The sequence below is a fragment of the Schistocerca serialis genome, chromosome 11, assembly GCF_023864345.2.
Source record: "Schistocerca serialis cubense isolate TAMUIC-IGC-003099 chromosome 11, iqSchSeri2.2, whole genome shotgun sequence".
Classification (NCBI taxonomy): Eukaryota; Metazoa; Arthropoda; class Insecta; order Orthoptera; family Acrididae; genus Schistocerca; species Schistocerca serialis.
The window spans coordinates 119,160,409-119,183,089 of NC_064648.1; the positions used below are offsets into that span (position 1 = coordinate 119,160,409).

Below are 22,681 nucleotides of genomic sequence, written 5' to 3' on the forward strand. Positions count from 1 at the left end.
TTATAGGGTTAATGGCGATAGCAAAGAGGATGACGCTCAGGACAGAAGCCTGAAGCACACCATTTTCCTGAATAAAGGTTTCAGACAAGGAAGAACCCACACACACCTTGGAAACTCGGTCTCGTAAAAATGCCTGAAGAAAACAGAGCAGAAGCCCACGGAAGCCCCATGCATAAAGATTACAGAGGATGCCAGTTCTGCAGCAGGTGTCGTAGGCCCTCTCCAAATCGAAAAACACTGCCACAGTCTGGGATTTCCACAGAAAACCATTCATGACATAGATAGACAAAGTAACGAGATAGTCAACTGCAAAACGCCTTGCCCGAAATCCACACTGTGCATTATGAGTAAATGGTGAGACTAGAGTCACCTCACCAGCTGGGCATGAGTCATATGTTCCATCAACTTGCGAACACAGCTGGTAAGAGAGACGGTGCAGTAGCTAGAAGGAAGATTTTTGTCCTTAATAGGCTTAGGTATGGGTATGACGGTGGCTTCATGCCAGCGTCCAGGAAATGTGCCCTCAGCCCAGATGCAGTTATATGTGTTAAGCAGAAAGATCTTGCCTGCAAGAGAGAGGTGCTGAATGTGGATAGTGTCTGGCCCTGGGGCGGAGGACCGGGATGAGCTGAGAGCACGATCTAGCTCCCTCATAGTGAAGGTGGCATTGTAGCACTCACGATTCGGAGAAGAGAAGGGTATCACCCGAACCCCCTCCACTTGTTTCCGATGGATGAAGGCAGGGTGATAGTGGGAAGAGCTCAAAACTTCTGCAAAATGACAGCCCAAGGTGTTGGAGATAGCAACTGGCTCCATGATGACATCAGCACCTACTGTCATGCCAGAAATGGGGGAATTGATCTTTGTTCCAGAGAGCCGTCGGAGATGGGCCCACACGACAGAGGAAGGTGTGGAACTGTTAAAAGAACTAGTGAATGAAATCCAGCTAGCTCTTTTGCTATCCCGAAGAACTCGACGACACTTTGTACGAATCTGTTTATATTGAAAACAGTTCTCCAGCGAAGGGTGGCAGTTAAAAACGTGGAGAGCACGTCTCCGTGCGCGAATTGCATCGTGGCATGCCTCAGTCCACCAAGGGACTGGTAAACGACGTGGTAAAGAGGAAGTGTTAGCAGTGGAACGTTCTGCAGCAGTAAGGATAATGTTGGTGAGATAGTCCACCTGGTCATCACAACTGAGGAAATCTTGTTCTACGGAGGTCGCCAGGGAGGAGTAAAGCTGCAAGTCAGCCTTAGTAAGCTGCCATTTGGGCATGCATGTGGATGAGATAGGAGTTAGCAAACGGACAGCACACGGGAAATGGTCACTCGAGTAGACTTCAGAAAGAACGGACCACTCAAGACGATGGGCAAGCTGGGCAGTGCAAAAGGATAGGTCCAAATAGGAAAAGGTGTGTGAGGAGTCAGAGAGGAAAGTGAGTGCTGCAGTGTTAAGGCAGAAGAGGCGGAGTTGGTTAACAAGGTCAGCCAAGATTCCATCTCTCTTGCAGGTCCTGGGAGAACCCCAAAGGGGATGATGTGCATTAAAGTCACCGAGTAGCAAAACTGAAGGAAGTCTGCCCATGTGACATCGAAGGACGGAAGCGCATAAATGGTGCAGAGGGAGAAAGTCAGGTGGGGAAGGAAAAGGCGAACGGCAACAGCTTGAAGACGGGTAGTCAGGGAGATGGGTTGACAATGAAGGTCATCCCGTATGAGCAGCGTTAACGCCCCCACAAGATGGGATGCCGACCTCAGGGGGAAGGTCAAAACAAATTGGTAAGTAATGTGAAAGCTCGAAGCGGACTTGAGGGCGCAATTTCGTTTTCTGAAAGCAGAGTACAAGGGGATGCTGCGATGCTAGAAACAGCCCTATATCCTCTTTGTGGGACCGAAGGCCGCGAATGTTCCATCGGAGGACAGTCACGAGGAGGAAGAGATGTACAGGTGTCAACTCAGTGGCTGCCGAGAGACAGCCAGTGTAGAGTCGCTACTACAGGGCACAGAACAGGAGTATTCTGCTCCGTGGGGTTCACAGAAGCATCAGCGTGCTTGTATGGTCGGTCTGTGGAGTCCAATGCTGAAAAACAGTTGGTGGTGCGCACCGGCGAGACAGAGGCCGACCGGGCTAAGTGACCACGTGGTGACACTGTCGAGCAGGATCATCGAGTTGGTGAAGGACAAGACCGTTTGTCTTTAGCGGACTTCTTTGAGCCCTTCTGGTTAGGGGAATACTCGAGTATTGTTTGGCTCGAGGAAGTCTTCTCGGGATTACTCCTTCTGTCCTTTCCTGCCTGCCGGTTGCGAAGTGGGGAGCTTCACCCCTTTAGGCGAGGGTTTGACGGTTTGGTGCACAGCGGGACGAGGGGACGGTAATGCTACCTAGACACTGGGCGACTTCACAACCTCCGAGCCAAATTTGACGTCGCATGTCTGCGTGGCCATGTCCTTTGTGGAGCAAGAGGTAACAAGAATTGAACTATAGGTGCCAGACGGGAGAACACAGGGTTTGCGGCTAGCCAGTAACTTGCGAGCTACTGGGTAAGGCACTTTTTCCTTTACTCAAATCTGTTGAACAGTCCGCTCATCTAGATACACGGGACAATCCCAGGAGGCGGCGGCACGGCCGCCATTACAGTTGATACAGCGGGGAGGAGAAGGCAGACATTTGCCCTCGTGTGCATCCCTGTCACAGGTTACGGATGTGGCTGGGTTTCGACAAGATGTTCTATTGTGGTTGAAACGATGACACTGGTAGCAGTGCCTCGGATTCGGAATGTACAACCTAACTGTGATGATTTCGTAGCCTAATTTAATCTTGGACGGGAGCACGACCCTATCAAAGGTGAGGAAAGGAGTGTGGGTGGGCACCGAGGAGGAATCAACCTTTTTCATTACACGGCGGACAGCAGTGACACCTGATCAGAGAGGTAAAATTGTATTTCTGCATCTGTTAGACCGTCAAGCAGCCTGGTGTAAATTACACCACGGGAAGGATTCAAAGTTCTATGTGCCTTGACACGAACAGGGTAGCCGTGGAGAAGCGAGGCAGCAAGTAGTTGTGCTTGAGAATCAGAAGCCGTCACCAAAAGCAAAGTGCCATTCCATAAATGAAAGCAGGATTTCACAGGGCCAGCAATGGCATCAACAGCTTTCTGAATAATGAACGGATTGACCGTGGCGAAGGACTGACTGTATTCAGTACGTGATACCACGAGGAACCGTGGTGCAGCAGGAAAAGTCTTCGAATCAGTAGCCTCATTATGTTTGCATTTCATCGACGTTGATGGAAAGGACGATTGACTCATCACGAGGAAATCCCCCACGATTGCCAGCGTCTCCGATAGTGCACTCCTTCCAACTGGGGGCCCTCTTCATAAGGGGGGGGGGGGGGCAAACGCCTTAGGTGATTGTTCACACCTCCGGTCACACCTCTCTAACACCTGACGGAGGGACCAATGGGCAACCTGGGAAGGTTACAGCTCAAGCAAACACCCAACCCTGTGCCTGGCCTTTACCAGTGGGTACGTGCAAACCCTAGATGTCGACACGGGGCTGGGAATTATGTGTTACCCGGTGATCTTTTAGGCGTCATATGCGTGGGCTGTCCTTCAGGATAGCACAGGGAGAAAGAAGATAAAAAAGGTCAGCGACAGAATGCAGAACATTCCTGATAATACCCTAGACATGTTCCCCAAGGGAGGGGAAAAAGAACGGCAAGAGGATAGACATAAAGCACAAAAGGGAAAAAGTGCTGCAAAGGCTGAGTGTGGGGGAGTGGGGAGTGGGAAGGGGGGACGGGGAAGGGGGAAGGGGGCAGGGATAGGGGGGAGGGGGTAGGGGTAGGGGGGAGGGGGAGGGCATAGATGGTCTGACCTGGGGGAAAAAACTCTGAATGAACTACATCCTTAGCATCAAAAAAGTAAATCAATTTTGTTTTCATGTTAGACTTGGCGACGTTGTTTGGGACGGGGTGACGACAACGTCTTTCATTGGCTTGACCGTTTCTTTGTTTCTGGGTCTTAACCATAATCAGGACTCATCACCAGTTACGACATTTGATGGAAAATCTGGATCAGTTTCAAGCTGTAGTTTTAAAGCATGACATGTTTCAACTCAACATTCCTTTTGATTGTCTGTCAGAATCTGAAGAACAAACTTGCCAGCAACCCTTTTCATTCACAAATCTTCCATCAAAATCTGATGAATCCAGATTCACGGTAAGCCATTAATCTGTTGACAGTTGATCAATTAGCTGTTGACGGTCTGTGAGCACAAGCTCTTGAATTTTTTCAATATTTTTGTCGATTCGGGAAGTTGATGGACGTCCAGAATGAGGTTGGTCATTAATCGACATGTCGCCATTTTTAAACTGAGCAAATCAGCCATACACTTGAGTTTTTCCCGTAGCATCATCTTGGTAAGCTGTTCTCAACATTAAAACAGTTTCAGTATCTTTTGTACTGAGTAGAAAACAAAATTTCAGAACTGCACATACAGTTAAACTTGCCATCATAAAAAACGAAACAAGGACAAAACAGCACCAGCAAAAACAATCACTGCACATGAACAGTACAAGCCAGGTCAACAACACAGGTGGCACAACGAGTTGTGCTGTATGTGCCCAAAGCAGCGGCAGAAATCAGAAAAGCATAATACTACACAAGCTCTGCCCATGACAATGTTATTCCGTCCCCCCCCCCCCCCCCCCCCTTATTTTTTTTTCGGGGGAGGGGGCGGAGCCGTTACTGTCACAAGTAAATGTGATTAACAGTGACAGCAGGTAAGATACCATGTAAATGTCTCACAGGAATGAAAACAACAAATAAATGGGTGTGATCTATTTTACAACAAAGAAATTCAAAATTCAAAACTTCCAAAATGGAATGCAACATCAAAAAAGTTAAAAACATATGTTTTAACAAAGCACAGAGAAACTGTGTGATTGTGAAGCTGTTGTGTTCATTTGTTGAAGCTTATGTGCCAAACTATTGTGTTTTCATCATTTCCTTGGCAGTGATCACATTCACATTCACATGAACACCTAAATCGGGAAAGGAGGCATATCTCACTTGCTTACCAGGCATATAAATAAGGTGCATCGGTAAGAGATTCCTATCTTATGACACATATACTGTCACTAATGCTGTGTATGACACATCAGACATCGTTTCCAGTGGAGGATTCAGTTGACTTGTCACCTTGTCATCAAATATTTGCAGTTCCCATTCGAAAGCCGCTTCCTTTCGGCTACTAATATAGTAGTTGTGCAGAATCAACTGTCATTGTAGGTCCCTTCCTTGTACCTCACTGATGCAAATGGACATTATACCAGGACACAGACACAAATTTGAATACAGCAAACAGAGGGGAAAAAAGGCAGCAGAGAGATTTGAGCACGGCTCACCTACATCGCAGGGCAACACCTTGACAACTTAATCATGACCATGGTTACCACCAGTTTCCCCAAGTGGAATTCCCTGCTATTTCCCTGATTTCCAGACAAGTTTTAGCATTTTTCCTCGACAAATTTTGAAATCTCAAGGGTGAATAAAGACATAAGTTGAAAAAAATATAGGGAATTCTGTATTTTTACAAGCATGAGCAAAAATCTTAAGTGCTAACATCAACACATTTTGTAGCAAACTGTTTTTAGATGGAGAAAGCAAACCAAATGGTATATGTGTTTAATTACGGCCACTGATGTTATTTTATTTCAATAAAACAAAACACATTTAGTGACAAAAATATGCATTTCCTTGGAGTCGCGCAAAAGATTTAAAATACCTTCACTAATTTCAGAAATAACCACAGAAAAAAGTAGGCTTCTCGAAAGAAGGGTATACGGCAGGGAAGAGTTATGTAAACCAACACTATAGGTGATCACCAATAAAATGTTGTTCCTGCTATGTTCATTACTGTCAGTTATTACCCACTGTGTAATGTCTATTGTTTTAGAGGTACTGTGTGTCTGCCCACTCAGCTGAGCGGTAACGCGTTTGCCTACCATGCAGTGGGCATGGATTTGATTCCTGGCCGGGTTGGAGAGTTTCTCCACTCGTGGACAGGGTATCGTGTCGTCCTCCTCGTCATTTTATGATCGCCGACACACAAGCCGCCCAATGCGGTGTCACCTGAACGAAGACTTGCAACCGGGCAGCCGAACTTCCCCCGATGGGGCCTCCCAGCCATCAATACCGCACAATCATTTCATTTTACAGATACTGTGTGATTTTTCTTTCGAGAAAAATATGTGTACATAGCGTACAAACCACCAACAACTGCCACAATTTTTTTCTTTGTGTCGTTAATACTTTCTAATATATGAACTACTTTCAATGTGCCTAAATGTACTAGAATAAATAAAATGTCTATAAAATGTCTATAAAATGCCGCACTGTAGAATGTACTTGCGGTGAGACACTCGCAATTCCTGAAATCCACTGTGCACGGCCTCTGGCCTGCTGAGTAGCACCGCAGTCATGGGTCAATGGAAAAAACACAAAAAAACTGCCACATTACACCACACACAGTCGGACCTGGCCTATGGGCAGATCGGTGAGACTATATTTGACAGGGAGGGCCTGCACGTTAGGGGAAACAACGAACTTCAGATCAGCAGGCCCGATCCATTAGATACACCCACAGAAACGGCCTGCGGTTCTACCTCGTCATCAAAATTCCTCATGTGGTCACCTATTCCCATGTTACATGTTGATGAAATAAGACCACAGTGATCAATCCGTGCAACAGGTACTAGCGCAAAGACTCCAAGAATCAATACTAATACACGATACCCTGTCCACGAGTGGAGAAACTCTCCAACCCGGCCAGGAATCAAACCCCTGCCCATTGCACGGTAGGCAAAGAAGAGCGGTGCATTTTGTCACAGGGTTATTTGGTAACCGTGATAGCGTTACGGAGATGTTTAATAAACTCGAGTGGCAGACTCTGCAAGAGAGGCGCTCTGCATCGCGGTGTAGCTTGCTCGCCAGGTTTCGAGAGGGTGCGTTTCTGGATGAGGTATCGAATATATTGCTTCCCCCTACTTATACCTCCCGAGGAGATCACGAATGTAAAATTAGAGAGATTAGAGCGCGCACGGAGGCTTTCCGGCAGTCGTTCTTCCCGCGAACCGTACGCGACTGGAACAGCAAAGGGAGGTAATGACAGTGGCACGTAAAGTGCCCTCCGCCACACACCGTTGGGTGGCTTGTGGAGTATAAATGTAGATGTAGATGTAGAGTAGGTAAGATTATCACTGAGCCACACCGAGCAAGGTGGTGCAGTGATTAGACACTAGACTCGCATTCAGGAGGACGACGGTTCAATCCCGCATCCGGCCGTCCTGATTTAGGTTTTCCGTGATTTCCCTAAATCGCTCCAGGCAAATGCCGGGATGGTTCCTTTGAAAGGGCACGGCCGACTTCCTTACCTAATCCAATGAGACCGATAACCTCGCTGTCTGGTCTCCTTCCCCAAACAACCCAACCCTCACCGAGCCACAGACAGGCATGTAGGAAAGACAATCACACTCTCACAACTAAATTTTCATTTGTCAGAAAACGAGAGCACATAAATTTCATTTAATCACTCGAACACAACACACACACACACACACACACACACACACACACACCTGCTGTCTCCGGCCGCCCTCTGAGAATCAGATCCAAACAAACCACTCCTCACGCCTCCCTGCCTCTGGTCGGCAGCTGCTAGGCTAACCGCAAGAAGTGGTGGCAGCAGTGACTGCAAACTGAGGGGAGCGGTAGGAAGGGGAGAAGCAGTAAGAATGAGGGAGTAGGGAAGCAGCGCACATACTCAGCTGCGCCCAGCCAGCGATGATGCACGACATCTGAGTAAACAAATAATTTCTTCTACTGAGACAAAAATGAGATTTTTCAAATTTACCTAATTTCCCTGACACATTTGAATTCCCTGATATTTCTTGATTTCCGATTTCCAGAACTTGTGGCAACCCTGATGACACTGTTGTTGCTTTGGGCTGCTCTATACTGCACTTTTTGTCCTCGGACTTGTGGTGTCACAAGGCTTAGGCCTGTCCCACCCCTCATTAAATCGACCAAGACTTATACGAATAATTGTAAGAGCAGTTGTTATTATTATGTTCTTTAAGTTTGTTTATTGGGTTTTCAGAAATACTGTGGGAAGAAAGTTTTATTTATGTTGCAGATAATGTGGAAGACGATGCCCGACGATCACCACGAAAGTTCAACGTAGCGGCAAGTGGGCAAGGACAAGGAATAAAACGAATGCTGCAAACTACCACGAGCCGTGGAAGAGCCCGGGCCGCAAGGGCGTCGAGCTTCCTAGGTCGTTGTCGGACAAAGTCAAAGGAAGAGATATTCTGCTTTCTCTTCGTAAACAGATCGATCGAGTCTTGAAAGGTTTGTGTAAAACGTGTAGGCGGGTGACACATTAGGTGGGACGCGATGCCTGTAATACTCCCACAGTTATTAAAAAGGTGTTAAACGGCAAAACCAATAGCTCATCATTTGTATAGATAAAAAGTAGTAAAGATACAGGAAAGGAAGAGTTGCGGCGTCAGAACGAAAAGTGATACATCACTCAGCAACAAAGAACGACGTAAACCGCGGGCATTACGTGATGAAAACAAATCAACTGATGAAACACTAAGTCTGTAATTAAGCATAAAGCCACATACCACTGCAGACTGTTCACTGTTTCTATTCTGCTTTCTTTTCACAGTTCAGTACAGATTCTTTCTGTTTTCATGCTTAATCGTGCTCAAATTTTTATGTCCCGTCCACTGGGCCCTCTTACCACAAAATCTGACATGGGGGTTGGGGGTTTGTACAATGGGGTGTTTCCCCTGTTAGCACAAATTCTCAAAAGTTTATAAATATTCCATTCCCCATCCTCATATTATTTTTCCCAGTAAGCAGTCGATCGAGAACACTGAAAGTGCACCGTGTTGAACTCACCTAGGGCGTGGCTGCAGCTGCGGCACGGGTCTGAAAAGTTGGCCAGTGGCTGAGGAGCGTCCACGCGGAGGTTCTTGGATGCGGGAGATGCCGTCTTCCAGCCGTTACACTTGCAGTCTTCACCCTGCGGCACAGCACTGTTTCAGAGAGCTCAGAACACGGTGTGAGTGTCACATGCTAAGTTTTTACAAACATCCCTTGTAATGGCACAGACTACTATAGCACCTGATCCTGTAGATTTAATGAAGAATTCAATTATATATAAATATGATAACGTCTATTAGTGATGTCAAACGTCCCCTACTTATGATTCTGAATGGATTATAGCTAAATAACATAATTCTATTAGGTAGTCATGCTTTTTAATGTCAAATTATAACCATTTCTCGTAAAATTGCGGTATAAAATGTTCCAAAACAAATACTGAGAATATGTAAGTAGTTTAATAATATTTACAATGTGAATGCAAAACTTATAACTACATCAGCCTGTTCTACATTCACCCTAGATACAGTGCAAATGATAGCTCAAAAGGAACTGTGTGATTAGAGTATAGGGACTGTGTGATTAGAATGTAAATCACCATTATCCTGTATTGATTGTTTACAAAACTTATTTAATTTCTGATCTGAAAATGTATTTCTACCCAAGTTCTATTTATGTAAGACACGTAACCATATTTTGAGCTGACAAATCCTGTACACAATCTGTCAAAGTTCCACAAATTTTAAGTGTAAGGCAGCAGTGCCTGCCAAGGGGAGGGAGTGGGGGTGGAGGGAATTAGTAGTAGTAGTGGTAGTAGTAGTAAGTTGATTTGTGATTGTGATAGGTATCAAGTTCGTAAGTGTACACAACACTGTATTAATTTTGGACCAATGTTTACAATAAATTACAAAGTGAAACACATTTTAGTCATCAGGATTATTAGCATACATAAGAAAACCCTAGACATCTTTTGTCAACCAAAGCTAATAAAAATTCATTTTTAGTAACATTATCATTCAATGCTTGCCTCTCAGTGATGTATATTGGGTCATTTTACTGATCAAACCACTTGGAAATTTTTCTAAAGTCAAATTCACATTTTAATAACAACCATTAATTTTAGTGTGTAATTGAATGGTAGATGGTAGTTGTTACACACTATATGATACTATTGAGATGTGACATTATTGTCATAAAATTTGTCATTTGTTATTGTTAAAACAATAGGTACTCAGGAACTGATAGAGTAGATTATTTACAGTCACTGTTTTCAGAATGTGGACAGCAGGTGGGTGTATGGGTGAAAGGGAAGTGTAGAAGAAAGAAAGACAGTGTAGTAGAGAAAAGAAAATTTTGTAAGAAGATTTTGCACATGATTTTTAACAATTTTGATAAATACCTCACTCAGCAAAAATGCCCCGAATCTCTCTGTTCACCTTCAGTTAATCAATCCCCTTCAGAAAACACTGTTTACACCTAGTTATGTAGAATTTATCATCAGTTGTTGTCCCAGAAAATTTTGGCACTTTACACTGAAGTACACTCGATTGTTGCATCAGTATTAATTTGAGAAAATTACCTGTTCGTGATGGATATCGTACAATTTAACCAAAGCTCAAAAACACACTCCCGTCAAATGGTGTATACAAATGCTGAAAATATATGAGAATAAAAATGGAGAAATCACCATTGAGTGACTGAACAAGGATGTAGGATGACTTAGATATAATTTCTGTTTTGTATGACGAATGGCTTGCTCTAAATGTAGAAAAATGTAAGTCAATGCAGATGAGTAGGAAAACTAATGAATCCTTAAGTCTTTGAATGCAGTATTAGTGGTCTACCACTTGACACAGTCACACTGATTAAATATATAAGCACAACATTTAGAAGTGGTTTGAAAAGGAACGACCATGTGATAACTGTGGTGGGGAAGGCGAATGGTCCACTTCAGTTTATTGAGAGAATTGTAGGAAAGTGTGGTTCATCTATTAAGGATATCACATACAGAACACTAAGGTGTCCCATTCTCGAGTGCTCCTCGAACGTCTCGGCCCCCCGGAAGGTCGGGTTGATGGAAGACATCGAAAAACTCACAAGATGTGCTGCAAGATCTGTTACCAGTAGGTTCAATCAACCTGTGAGTATTAAAGAGATGTTTCTTGAACTCAAATGGGAATCCACAGATGGAAGATGACATTCTTTCTGTGAAACACAATTGAGAAAATTTAGGAAAGCGGCACCTCCGGCTGATTGCAGAACACTACTACTGCCACCAATGTACATTTTGCATAATAACCTCAAGGACAAGATAAAAAGAATCAGGGCTCATATGGAGGCATGTAGACTTGGTTTTTGCCCGCTCTATTTGTGAGCGGAACAAGAAAGGAAATAACTAGCAGTAGTACAAGGTACCTTCACCAAGCACCATACGGCAGCTTGCAGAGTACACGTGTAGATGCAATATAGGTAAATCAATCTGTATACGACACATTAACAGTTTGCGAAACTTGCATACAGTATATAAGAGATAGAAGCCAAATGAGATGAACCAAAACCAACATAAGATGTTCATTTGCAACTAAATTCCTAGAAAATAATGGCTTATATGTTTGGCTACCCTGGACACGGTGCCACCATTGCTTCGGAGGATTGAAGAGCAGTTAATGCTGAATGATATACGCTGATTTGTTTGCCACACGTCATCAACGAAATCAGGTAAAACGACCAACATTGTCACACCTTTCTTCATTGTAAATAATGCCACCTGACACAGTGCATCAAAAAGTTGACAATTTGATGGAGAAAAATATGGAATTAGTGTCTCATTTATTACCTACCAACTTCTTTTTGTTCATTTCATTTGTGTCAAACAAAAAATGCATAGTCAGCAATTCTCATCATGTTAAGAAGCACTGGAATCCACCCAAAACCACGTTTTTGAGGTACTGACATCAGAATGAAAAATGTTTTGCAGCACTGGTTGGAACAAGAGTATAAGTATTGCTCAATTACTCCATTTCCATTACAATGACTTTAAATCCTTGTCAACAAATATATCAAATCACTGGTGTGTCTCCCAGAACTTATTTTATGATTAGATCTTGTTCACACTCTCTCATCTTTACCTACTAATGAGTAGTACGTAATTTTGGCTGCTGTCATAACTGCACACATCATCTTATATTATTGTCGCAAAGTATTTTATATTATGGGCATCTGCAGCTGATAAAACTGTTGTTTCATCGATACACAACTAATTCCATGGCCTAAGGCCGCATCATTGGGCGTACTCCACACGGTAAGGAGCAATATACAACGTCTCAACTTTGTGGACTATTAAAATTAAGAAAGGTAATATATAGAATATATTCACGTTAGAAGGTCACACGTTTACCAATCACTCCTAGTCGTCAAGATATTCTATGAATACTACCTATATTACATTAGTGAAGAAAGTGTGACAAAGCTGTGATCCATTAATGAACTTGCATTTTCTTTTTTACATCTAAAAATCTTATAATGCTTTCACCAGATGATCAGACAAAGGTACGCTATACTTTTAATAGAATAGCATATTTCTGTGCACTATCCAAAAAAATTGGCAGATGTATGAGACTTCCAAACATCGCTCCAGTGTAATTTACTTCTTCAGATCTAGGTAGAAAACTCAGGCATCAGGACAAAGCTGTGGTAAATAAATATAACGAAGGGTTTGTGAACATCATTAAACGTTATGATTGCCTAAGAAAAATATTGGGCAAACCAGTAGGTCATTTGACAAAAGATTTCAAGAACACCTTAACTTAAATAATCTCCAATCTTTATTAACAACGCACTTATGCAGAGCAAGGCATAGCATCACAAGCCCTTCAGAAAAGTTAAAAATATCTCATAAAAAAGAATAAAAGGGCATATTTTGAATATATTAGAGGAAGTAGAAAGTTTTAAATACAAAAAAAAGAAAAGGCACTGCTCATGTTGAATAATCCATTAGAATTAAAGCACCATAGCATTCGCACTAACTCTGATCATTTATACGATTAAGTTTTACTATATAACTCAACAATGGGAAATCTAGGATGGAATGTAACAATATTATGAAAAGGATAGCTGCTATTCACCATGTAATGGAGATGCTGAGTCGCAGATAGGCACAACAAAAAGACTGCCAGAAAAATGAGCTTTCAGCCAACAAGGCCTTTGTCAGAGATGGCACACACACGCGCGCGCGCACACACACACACACACACACACACACACACATGACTACAGTCTCTGGCTACTGAGGCCACACTGCATGCAACTGCACACGATGGTAGAAACAACCAGGGGGGAGGGGGGCGGGAGGGGGGGAGGAGGAGGAGAAGGAGGAGGAGGCTGAGATGGGGAGGGGGAGGGATAGCGGATAGGGGTAAAGTGCTGCTTGTGGGAGCATACAGGGGTGAGGACAAGAGATGATTATGATTATGATGTGATGATGATGATGATGATGATGATGGTGATGGTGATGGTGATTGGTTGGTGGGGCGCTTAAGTGCACAGTTATCGGCACCCGTACAAATTCCCAACCTTTGCTCAGTCCAATCTCGCCACTTTCACAAACGAAGATGAAATGATGAGGACACCACAAACACCCAGTCACCTCGAGGCAGGTGAAAATCCCTGACCCCACCGGGAGGAGAAGAGAGCGTAGGGCAGCTAGGTGCAGTCAGAAGGGCAAGGGATTAGTGGTAAAGGAGAGAGGTGAAAAGCCTGGGGTGCACTGGTGGAATAGCAGACTTTGGAGTGCTGTAATGGGAAGGTGCTAGAGGTTAAGGACAGAGGCTAATGAAGGTTGAGGCCAGGAGGGTTACAGGAACATGGTATATATTGCTGAGAGAGTTCCCACCCGCGCATTTCAGAAAAGCTGGTGTTGGTGGCAAGGATCCAAATGGCACAGGTTGTGAAGCAATCACTGAAATGGGGAACATCGTGTTGGGCAACACGCTCAGCAACGGACTGGTCCAGCTGTTTCTCGGCCGCAGTTTGTTGGTGGCAATTCGTGGACAGACAGCTTCTTAGTTGTCATTCAAACGTAGAATGCAGCACAGTGGTTGCAGGTTAGTTTGTAAATCACATGACTGGTTTCAAACTATGCCATTGCTAGACCACCCCATTGCTGAGCATGCAGCCCAGCATAAAATTCTTCATTTCAATGACTGCTTCACAGCCCATGCCAGCTGGATCTTTCACACCAACACCAGCTTTTCTGAATTGTCAGGTGGGAACTCTCCCTGCAACACACCCTACATTCGTGTAACCCTCTCGGCCTCAACCTTCATTAATTTCCGTCCTTAGCTTCTAGCCACTTGCCTGTTCCCACTCTGGCACTACACAGTCCATTCCACCATTGCACCCACAGTCTCTTCACCTCTGTCATTTTCCACTAACAACCACCACATACACCATATGTCTAACCTCTCGATTGCACCTAGCTGCCCTACCCTCTCTCCACCTCTTCCCTGTATGATCCCACAAGCACCACTTTGTTTTGTTGTCCCCCACTCCTACCCTGATATCCCTCCCCCTTCCCACCCCGGCCTCCTCCTCACCCCCACCACCTGGTTGTTTCTCCCAAAGTGCGCAGCTGCATGCAACGGCCTCAGCAGCCAGAGACTGCAGCAGTCAACTGTGTGTGTGTGTGTGTGTGTATGTGTGTGTGTGTGTTCTATCTCTGATGAAGACCTTGTTGGCCAAAAGCTCATTTTCTGACAGTCTTTTTGTTGTGTCTACCTGCGATCAGCATTTACAATGTATGGTGAGTAGCAACTGTCCCTTTCATAATATTATTATTATTATTATTATTATTATTATTATATAATAAAATTCAGTATTAAACTGTCTTGGAAAGAGAGTGCATCACTGCTCCTAGTCATGTGTAAATGACATTGCACCATCCATAAGCTAGTTTCCATTCTGCCCACCTGTTAGTCCATCTTAGATGCTTGTGTGGGCTGTTTCTACTCTTCCCAACACTGGGTTGCCCTGCTGTCACTCCAGTAAGACAGTGCCCCCTTATACCACCTCACACAGTAATTTGTATTGTGAACTATCATGTCAATAGTGACTGTTTTATAGCCAATCCAGCTTTAAAAAAAAAACATCATCCTCTCCATACAAAATATTTTTTCTTGTTTTAGATGTAAGCAAATCTTAAAACAAAGATCTATAGCAACAGGATGCAGCCACCAGCAATTTTAACAAAATTACTGAATCACACCATTGTCACCCTTCATTTGCAAATATACGAAGGTAATTGAATAATTAAAGAGAAAAACTGTTCTAGGGCAAAAACTGTTAGTAGGGCCAGGTTGGTACTTCTATGGCTTTAAGTTGGCATCACTGGGATGAGCCCTGATCAGCTGATGTATCAACATTGTTTTATTTATAACCTGAAAAATACATTTCAAGGTGGCAAGTCCACTTGAAACATCCACATTAGTTGAAAAACGTTGTTATTCGTTTTTTACTTCCTGAAGGCAAGAAACCAGTGAATATATATACCGTAGAATGTCTAAAGTTTATGGTGAAAGTTGTATGAATCAAGCAAATTTTTACAAGTGGGTAGAGCAGTTCAAAAATGGTCGCGACTCAGTGACTGACGAACACCGTTCTGGCCGACCAGTTGCAGTTTCAACTCCCTCACTTGAAAGTTGAATTGATGACATTATTCGTGCTGGCCACTGTGTGACTGTGGAAATGATAGTTGATAAGGTTCAAGTTAGTATTGGTACAGTTCGTAACATTATCTGTAACAAGCTGAAGTACAGCAAAACATGGGCAAGATGGGTCCCAAAGGAGTTGATGCAGCTACACAAGGAAACAAGGTTGAGAGTGTGCACAGAGCTAAAGGATCGTTACGAAAGTAAAGGATCGTTACGAAAGTAAAGGATCGTTACGAAAGTAAAGGTGAGCACTTCCTTAACAAAATTGTAACTTATGATGAAACTTGGGTTCACTGTTATGAGCCAGAATCAAAAATACAAAGCATGGAGCGGAAGCACACTGACTCACTTGTCAAGAAAAAATTCAAAACCCAAGCATCAGCAGGAAAAGTCATGCTGACGATGTTTTGGGATGCTGGAGGTCCAGTTTTTTTTATTTCGAAGAACAGCATACAATGAACAGCCAATACTACTCGGATTTGCTTTTGAACAAGGTGAAGAAAGCCATGAGAGAGAGATGTCACGGATCTCAGAGGAGAGGTGTGATTCTCCAGCAAGACAACACATGCCCCCATATTCCTCAACTAACCCATAAAACCATCGACAGAATGGGCTGGGAAGTACTACCTCACCCCCCCTTATAGTGCTGATTTAGCACCTAGTGATTTCCATTTGTCTTGTGCACTGAAGGAGGCATTACATGGGAAGAGGTTCCGGAACAACGAGGACGTGAAAAAGTTTGTGGGAAATTGGTTCAAACATCAAGATAAAGAGTTTTTTGTAGCCAGAATAAAAAAGCTTGTAGCCCGTTGGAACAAGTGAATGAATGTTCAAGGGGATTATGTTGAAAAGTAGAAACAGTCATGTTTTGTAAAAATAAGCGCTTTTTCCTCCATACCAATTTGTTTCTCTAATTATTGAATAACCCTCGTAATATAGATAATAATCACTGTATAATATATCTTGACTAGGCGCAATGGGTACACCTATGACATTTTAACATTGTGGATAAGGTTTAAATATTACCTTCATTAATTCTAATAATCTACAAAGTTGAGACATTGTACATTACCCTTTACCACATATGTTGCACCTGAATGATGTGGCTATACACCACAAAACTGGCTATGTATCAATAAAACAACAATTTTACTGACTGTCAGAAGAATTCCTCTCCACAGCATGTCTATATTGTTGGTTGGGCCACTGACTCAGGGTCTGTGTGTGGTATCCAATGTTCAACAAAGAATAATTACTAATAAATAATGTTATACATAAAAACAAAGATGAGGTGACTTACCGAACAAAAGCGCTGGCAGGTCGATAGACACACAAACAAACACAAACATACACACAAAATTCAAGCTTTCGCAACAAACTGTTGCCTCATCAGGAAAGAGGGAAGGAGAGGGGAAGACGAAAGGAAGTGGGTTTTAAGGGAGAGGGTAAGGAGTCATTCCAATCCCGGGAGCGGAAAGACTTACCTTAGGGGGAAAAAAGGACAGGTATACACTCACACACACGCACATATCCATCCACACATACAGACACAAGCAGACATATTTAAAGACAAAGAGTTTGGGCAGAGATGTCAGTCGAGGCAGAAGTGTAGAGGCAAAGAAGTTGTTGAAAGACAGGTGAGGTATGAGTGGCGGCAACTTGAAATTAGCGGAGATTGAGGCCTGGCGGATGACGAGAAGAGAGGATGTACTGAAGGGCAAGTTCCCATCTCCGGAGTTCGGATAGGTTGGTGTTGGTGGGAAGTATCCAGATAACCCGGACGGTGTAACACTGTGCCAAGATGTGCTGGCCGTGCACCAAGGCATGTTTGGCCACAGGGTGATCCTCATTACCAACAAACACTGTCTGCCTGTGTCTATTCATGCGAATGGACAGTTTGTTGCTGGTCATTCCCACATAGAATGCATCACAGTGTAGGCAGGTCAGTTGGTAAATCACGTGGGTGCTTTCACACGTGGCTCTGCCTCTGATCGTGTACACCTTCCGGGTTACAGGACTGGAGTAGGTGGTGGTGGGAGGGTGCATGGGACAGGTTTTGCATCGGGGGCGGTTACAAGGATAGGAGCCAGAGGGTAGGGAAGGTGGTTTGGGGATTTCATAGGGATGAACTAACAGGTTACGAAGGTTAGGTGGATGGCGGAAAGACACTCTTGGCGGAGTGGGGAGGATTTCATGAAGGATGGATCTCATTTCAGGGCAGGATTTGAGGAAGTCGTATCCCTGCTGGAGAGCCACATTCAGAGTCTGGTCCAGTCCTGGAAAGTATCCTGTCACAAGTGGGGCACTTTTGTGGTTCTTCTGTGGGGGATTCTGGGTTTGAGGGGACGAGGAAGTGGCTCTGGTTATTTGCTTCTGTACCAGGTCGGGAGGGTAGTTGCGGGAGGCGAAAGCTGTTTTCAGGTTGTTGGTGTAATGATTCAGGGATTCCGGACTGGAGCAGATTCATTTGCCACGAAGACCTAGGCTGTAGGGAAGGGACCGTTTGATGTGGAATGGGTGGCAGCTGTCATAATGGAGGTTATACTAATAAATAATGTAAATTTCAAAAAGTCATACCTGTATGTCACTCATTGTCATTCACTACTTTTCTTTTTAAGTGTTTTATAGTAGACAGTTTAAGATATGGTGTTAATTATCACGGATGAAGAGACAAAGGAATTAAAGACATTAACTGGTACTGGGCACTGATTTATATCAATGGGAAAGTTGAATAGTTGAGCAGGGGGCTACAAAAAAACTCGTTATCTTGATGTTTGAACCAATTTCCCACTAAGTTTTTCACGTCCTCATTGTCCTGGAACTTCTTCCCACTTAATGCCTCCTTCAGTGCACCAAACAAATGGAAATCACTAGGTGCTAAATCAGGACTGTAAGGGGGATGAGGCAGTACTTTAACAGCCCATTTTGTTGACGGTTTCACGGGTTAGTTGAGCAATATGAGGACGTGTGTTCTCTTGCTGGAGAATCACACCTCTCCTCTGAGATCCACGATATCTCTCTCTCTCTCTCTCTCTCTCTCTCTCTCTCTCTCTCTCTCTCTCTCTCTCTCTCTCATGGCTGGCTACATCAGTATTGTGTGGTACAAGTTGGACCCAGGTTTGAATCACAGACCGACACAAATTTTCAACTTGTCCCATTGACATAAATCAAGTGCCCACTGTCAGCTAACATTTTTAATTCCTTTATGTCTTTATTCATTGTGGCTGCAGCAGAACTTATGACATCTGCTGCTGGAAGAGAGATATTGTGTAGCTATCCTCACATGCCAGCATAAATAAGTAAAGAAGATTGAACCTCCAGTGCTATCTAATTACATTCAAACTTCTGAAATAACATAAACAGTAAGTCAATTAAAACTATTCAGCATGCCACACTAAAACAGCACTATTTCTTGGAGGCAAAAAGGTTCATTTATTCATCTTCTCATTCAATATTCACTGTAGATCAACTGCTATAAATTTAAGATTACAGTTTGAAGAAAAATATGAAATGAAAAAGAAAAATATATTATTGATGAAAATAGTGTAGTTAGATCAATTCCAAATATTTTATTTAAAGAAATATTCATGATTTACTATGCGTGAAAACCAAGGTAAGATGAAACGAACTGAAAACTGATTGTTTCTAAACTGGTATAGCTCATTTCAAAGCTCTCACGCTCTTCTTTGAAACAAAGATTTTACTTTGTCCTAAGACTGTTTACTTCAAATGTTGTTTGTATTTAAAATTATCTAAAATAAGGGAAAGGCAATGACTCACCTATAGTGGACTGGTATGTGGCATATCAGCATGCACACTAGCTTTCGAGCTCTTTAGTCCTGTCAACTCGTGTTCAAAACTGTTGTTTTCGTAATCAAATTGTGCAAGTTTTTTTCTCAGCGGTTACGTATGTTTTATGCAGTGCTGAATCCCAATTTCATGTTTGCTTCGTTGTAGGACATTGACTTCACATTGAAAAATGTAAAAAACTTACAAATTTTGGAACCTTTTTCTTTTTGTCAGTTATATCTTGAAAACTACGAGTTTTCCAAAGGTGCCCATCCGGTACAAAATTAAAGCAGAGAAAATTTCCAAGGAAATGCGCTACTCAGGTCTGATTTTCTGACGAGTAGTATTGGCACTAGAGCCCAGTGAAAAGCAGCGACTTTTCGGCCCTTCTGAGAAAAAGTAAAAAAATGCTCACTCCCATGACATGCAACTTTAAAAAAAAAACACGTTATCAGCAAAACCCCTACACCACGCAAAAGTACATTAAATTTCCTTTAAGAGACAGGTGTAACATTCAATTTTCTCATAACGGGGAAAGAAGGAAAGCAAAAACTACGAAAAATACCTTTTTTGCCCCACAGCCAAACAAGCCATTCCACTTGTCTCTCATTGGCGTTATACTTTCAGTGTGTTGTACTTAAAAAGAGGCTGTTTTGAATGCATTGATAGGAAAAAAGGTACACGAAACACAATAGGAAGATGAATACAATATCTGTATGTAGTAAGTACGTGTCATAAAATGAGTGAATGTCATGTCCATGATTGGATAATCACTGCAGGTGGGTTCTCTCTCTGGAAAAGGAAGAGGCATTTAGTGATTGAATATGGATACAGAAGATCGATAAGCAGTATTGTGAACCACTGGTGTATGAACAAATACTGATGTCATACGCACAGTTCTTTTTACTCTTTTTGGCTACTGGTTGCCCAGAAACTGTTTCTTGGGCACTAGAATGCCCAAGTGAAGGCTCCTGCGAAACAGAATGCCCAGGCAAAATATCAGGAGCTGTGGAAGGTCTCGGCTGAAAACTGAGTTGTTGCTGTTCAACTGAAAATATTGTAGTTCAATGATACATGATATAATAAAGAAAAATCAAGTGGTAAAGATGTATAATGTTGCAAATATTACATGAATACCTTGTGTCGGCTCAGCTGCTTCAGACAGTGGTCCTGCAAGGGGCTAATTGAGGTTGTCTCTGTCTTCTATATCTAAATTGTTCAAGAAGAATATAATAATTCCAATCCCAAAGAAAGCAGGTGTTGACCGATGTGAAAATTACTGAACTATCAGTTTAATAAGTCATGGCTGCAAAACACTAATGCAAATTCTTTACAGATGAATGGAAAAACTGGTAGAAGCTGACCTCGAGGAAGATCAGTTTGGATTCCGTAGAAATATTGGAACACATGAGGCAATACTAACCCTATGACTTATCTTAGAAGGTAGATTAAGAAAAGGCAAACCTACGTTTCTAGCATTTGTAGACTTAGAGAAAGTTTTTGACAATGTTGACTGGAATACTCTCTTTCAAATTCTAAAGGTGGCAGGGGTACAATACAGGGAGCAAAAGGCTATTTACAATTTGTACAGAAACCAGATGGCAGTTATAAGAGTCGAGGGGCATGAAAGGGAAGCAGTGGTTGGGAAGGGAGTGAGACAGGGTTGTAGACTCTCCCCGATGTTAATCAATCTGTATATCGAGCAAGCAGTAAAGGAAACAAAAGAAAAATTCGGAGTAGGTATTAAAATTCATGGAGAAGAAGTAAAAACTTTGAGGTTTGCCGATGACATTGTAATTCTGTCAGAGACGGCAAAGGACTTGGAAGAGCAGTTGAATGGAATGGACAGTGTCTTGAAAGGAGGATATAAGATGAACATCAACAAAAGCAAAACGAGGATAATGGAATGTAGTTGAGTTAACTTGGGCGATGCTGAGGGAATTAGATTAGGAAATGAGATGCTTAAAGTAGTAAATGAGTTTTGTTATTTGAGGAGCAAAATAACTGATGATGGTCGAAGTAGAGAGGATATAAAATGTAGACTGGCAATGGCAAGGAAAGCGTTTCTGAAGAAGAGAAATTTGTTAACATCGAGTATGGATTTAAGTGTCAGGAAGTCATTTCTGAAAGTATTTGTATGGAGAGTAGCCATGTATGGAAGTGAAACATGGATGATAAATAGTTTGGACAAGAAGAGAATAGAAGCTTTTGAAATGTGGTGCTACAGAAGAATGCTGAAGATTAGATGGGTAGATCACATAACTAATGAGGAGGTATTGAATAGAATTGGGGAGAAGAGGAGTTTGTGGCACAACTTGACTAGAAGAAGGGATCGGTTGGTAGGACATGTTTTGAGGCATTGAGGGATCACCAATTTAGTATTGGAGGGCAGGGTGGAGGGTAAAAACCGTAGAGGGAGAACGAGAGATGAATACATCAAGCAGATTCAGAAGGATGTAGGCTGCAGTAGTTACTAGGAGATGAAGAAGCTTGCACAGGATAGAGTAGCATGGAGAGCTGCATCAAGCCAGTCTCAGGACTGAAGACCACAACAACAACAACAACAACAACAAAGTTGTTGTCGATGTTTGAGCACAACCCTTCGCATTGCTAGCACAGTTTTGTGCAGTCCTGCCCACTGATGAATACATTGCCCCTGGCAATCCGTCTTGCACTTGCAACATATAAGCTGAAAGAGGCTCTCGGGAGCCAGGGTTTCGGTGTGGTAATAGGAGACATTCCACCACCACTTCTCCAGGTCGGCGTAGGCTTTTTTCTTCATAGATTCATACAGTCTTGTAGGCATATCTCTGAATAAATATGCAACTCATATATCCATTATGTATGAAGGAAGTATAATCAAAGTGCGACTCGGATGGGCAGTAGAGTACCAAGCAGCAATAAGACATCATCAGTTACACAAGTTAAGTTTTTCTATCAAATGCAAAAAATACGGATAGAGTAATCTCCATGCTGATGAAGAATGCAGCGAAAGTGGAATTGTCTCCAAGTAAAGCAGCTGATGATGATGATGACGATGTCACACTAAAAGTGCAGACAGCAGAATTCCTGGCTTTGACTCAGGAGCATGTCGCAATTGCGGTTGAGTGATGACTCTCCAAATTACTCCCCCCCCCCCCCCCCCCCCCCCTCTGCTGGGGTGCTCAAATGGGCAGTCATCAGCGCCTGTACAAAGTCCCAATTTTTACACAGTCCAATTTTTTTCACAGTC

At 42.9% G+C, this 22,681-nt stretch overlaps 1 protein-coding gene across 3 annotated transcripts in view; it reads right to left on the reverse strand.

Annotated features, from left to right (window-relative positions):
* The window catches only part of LOC126427329 (histone acetyltransferase KAT2A), a 339,982-nt gene that overhangs the window by 208,565 nt on the left and 108,736 nt on the right, over positions 1–22,681 (reverse strand). For all 3 annotated transcript variants that reach the window (XM_050089640.1, XM_050089639.1, XM_050089641.1), the window contains one exon: positions 8,969–9,092. In XM_050089640.1, the coding sequence (XP_049945597.1) occupies positions 8,969–9,092 (124 nt within the window). The remainder of the gene's footprint in view (positions 1–8,968; positions 9,093–22,681) is intronic.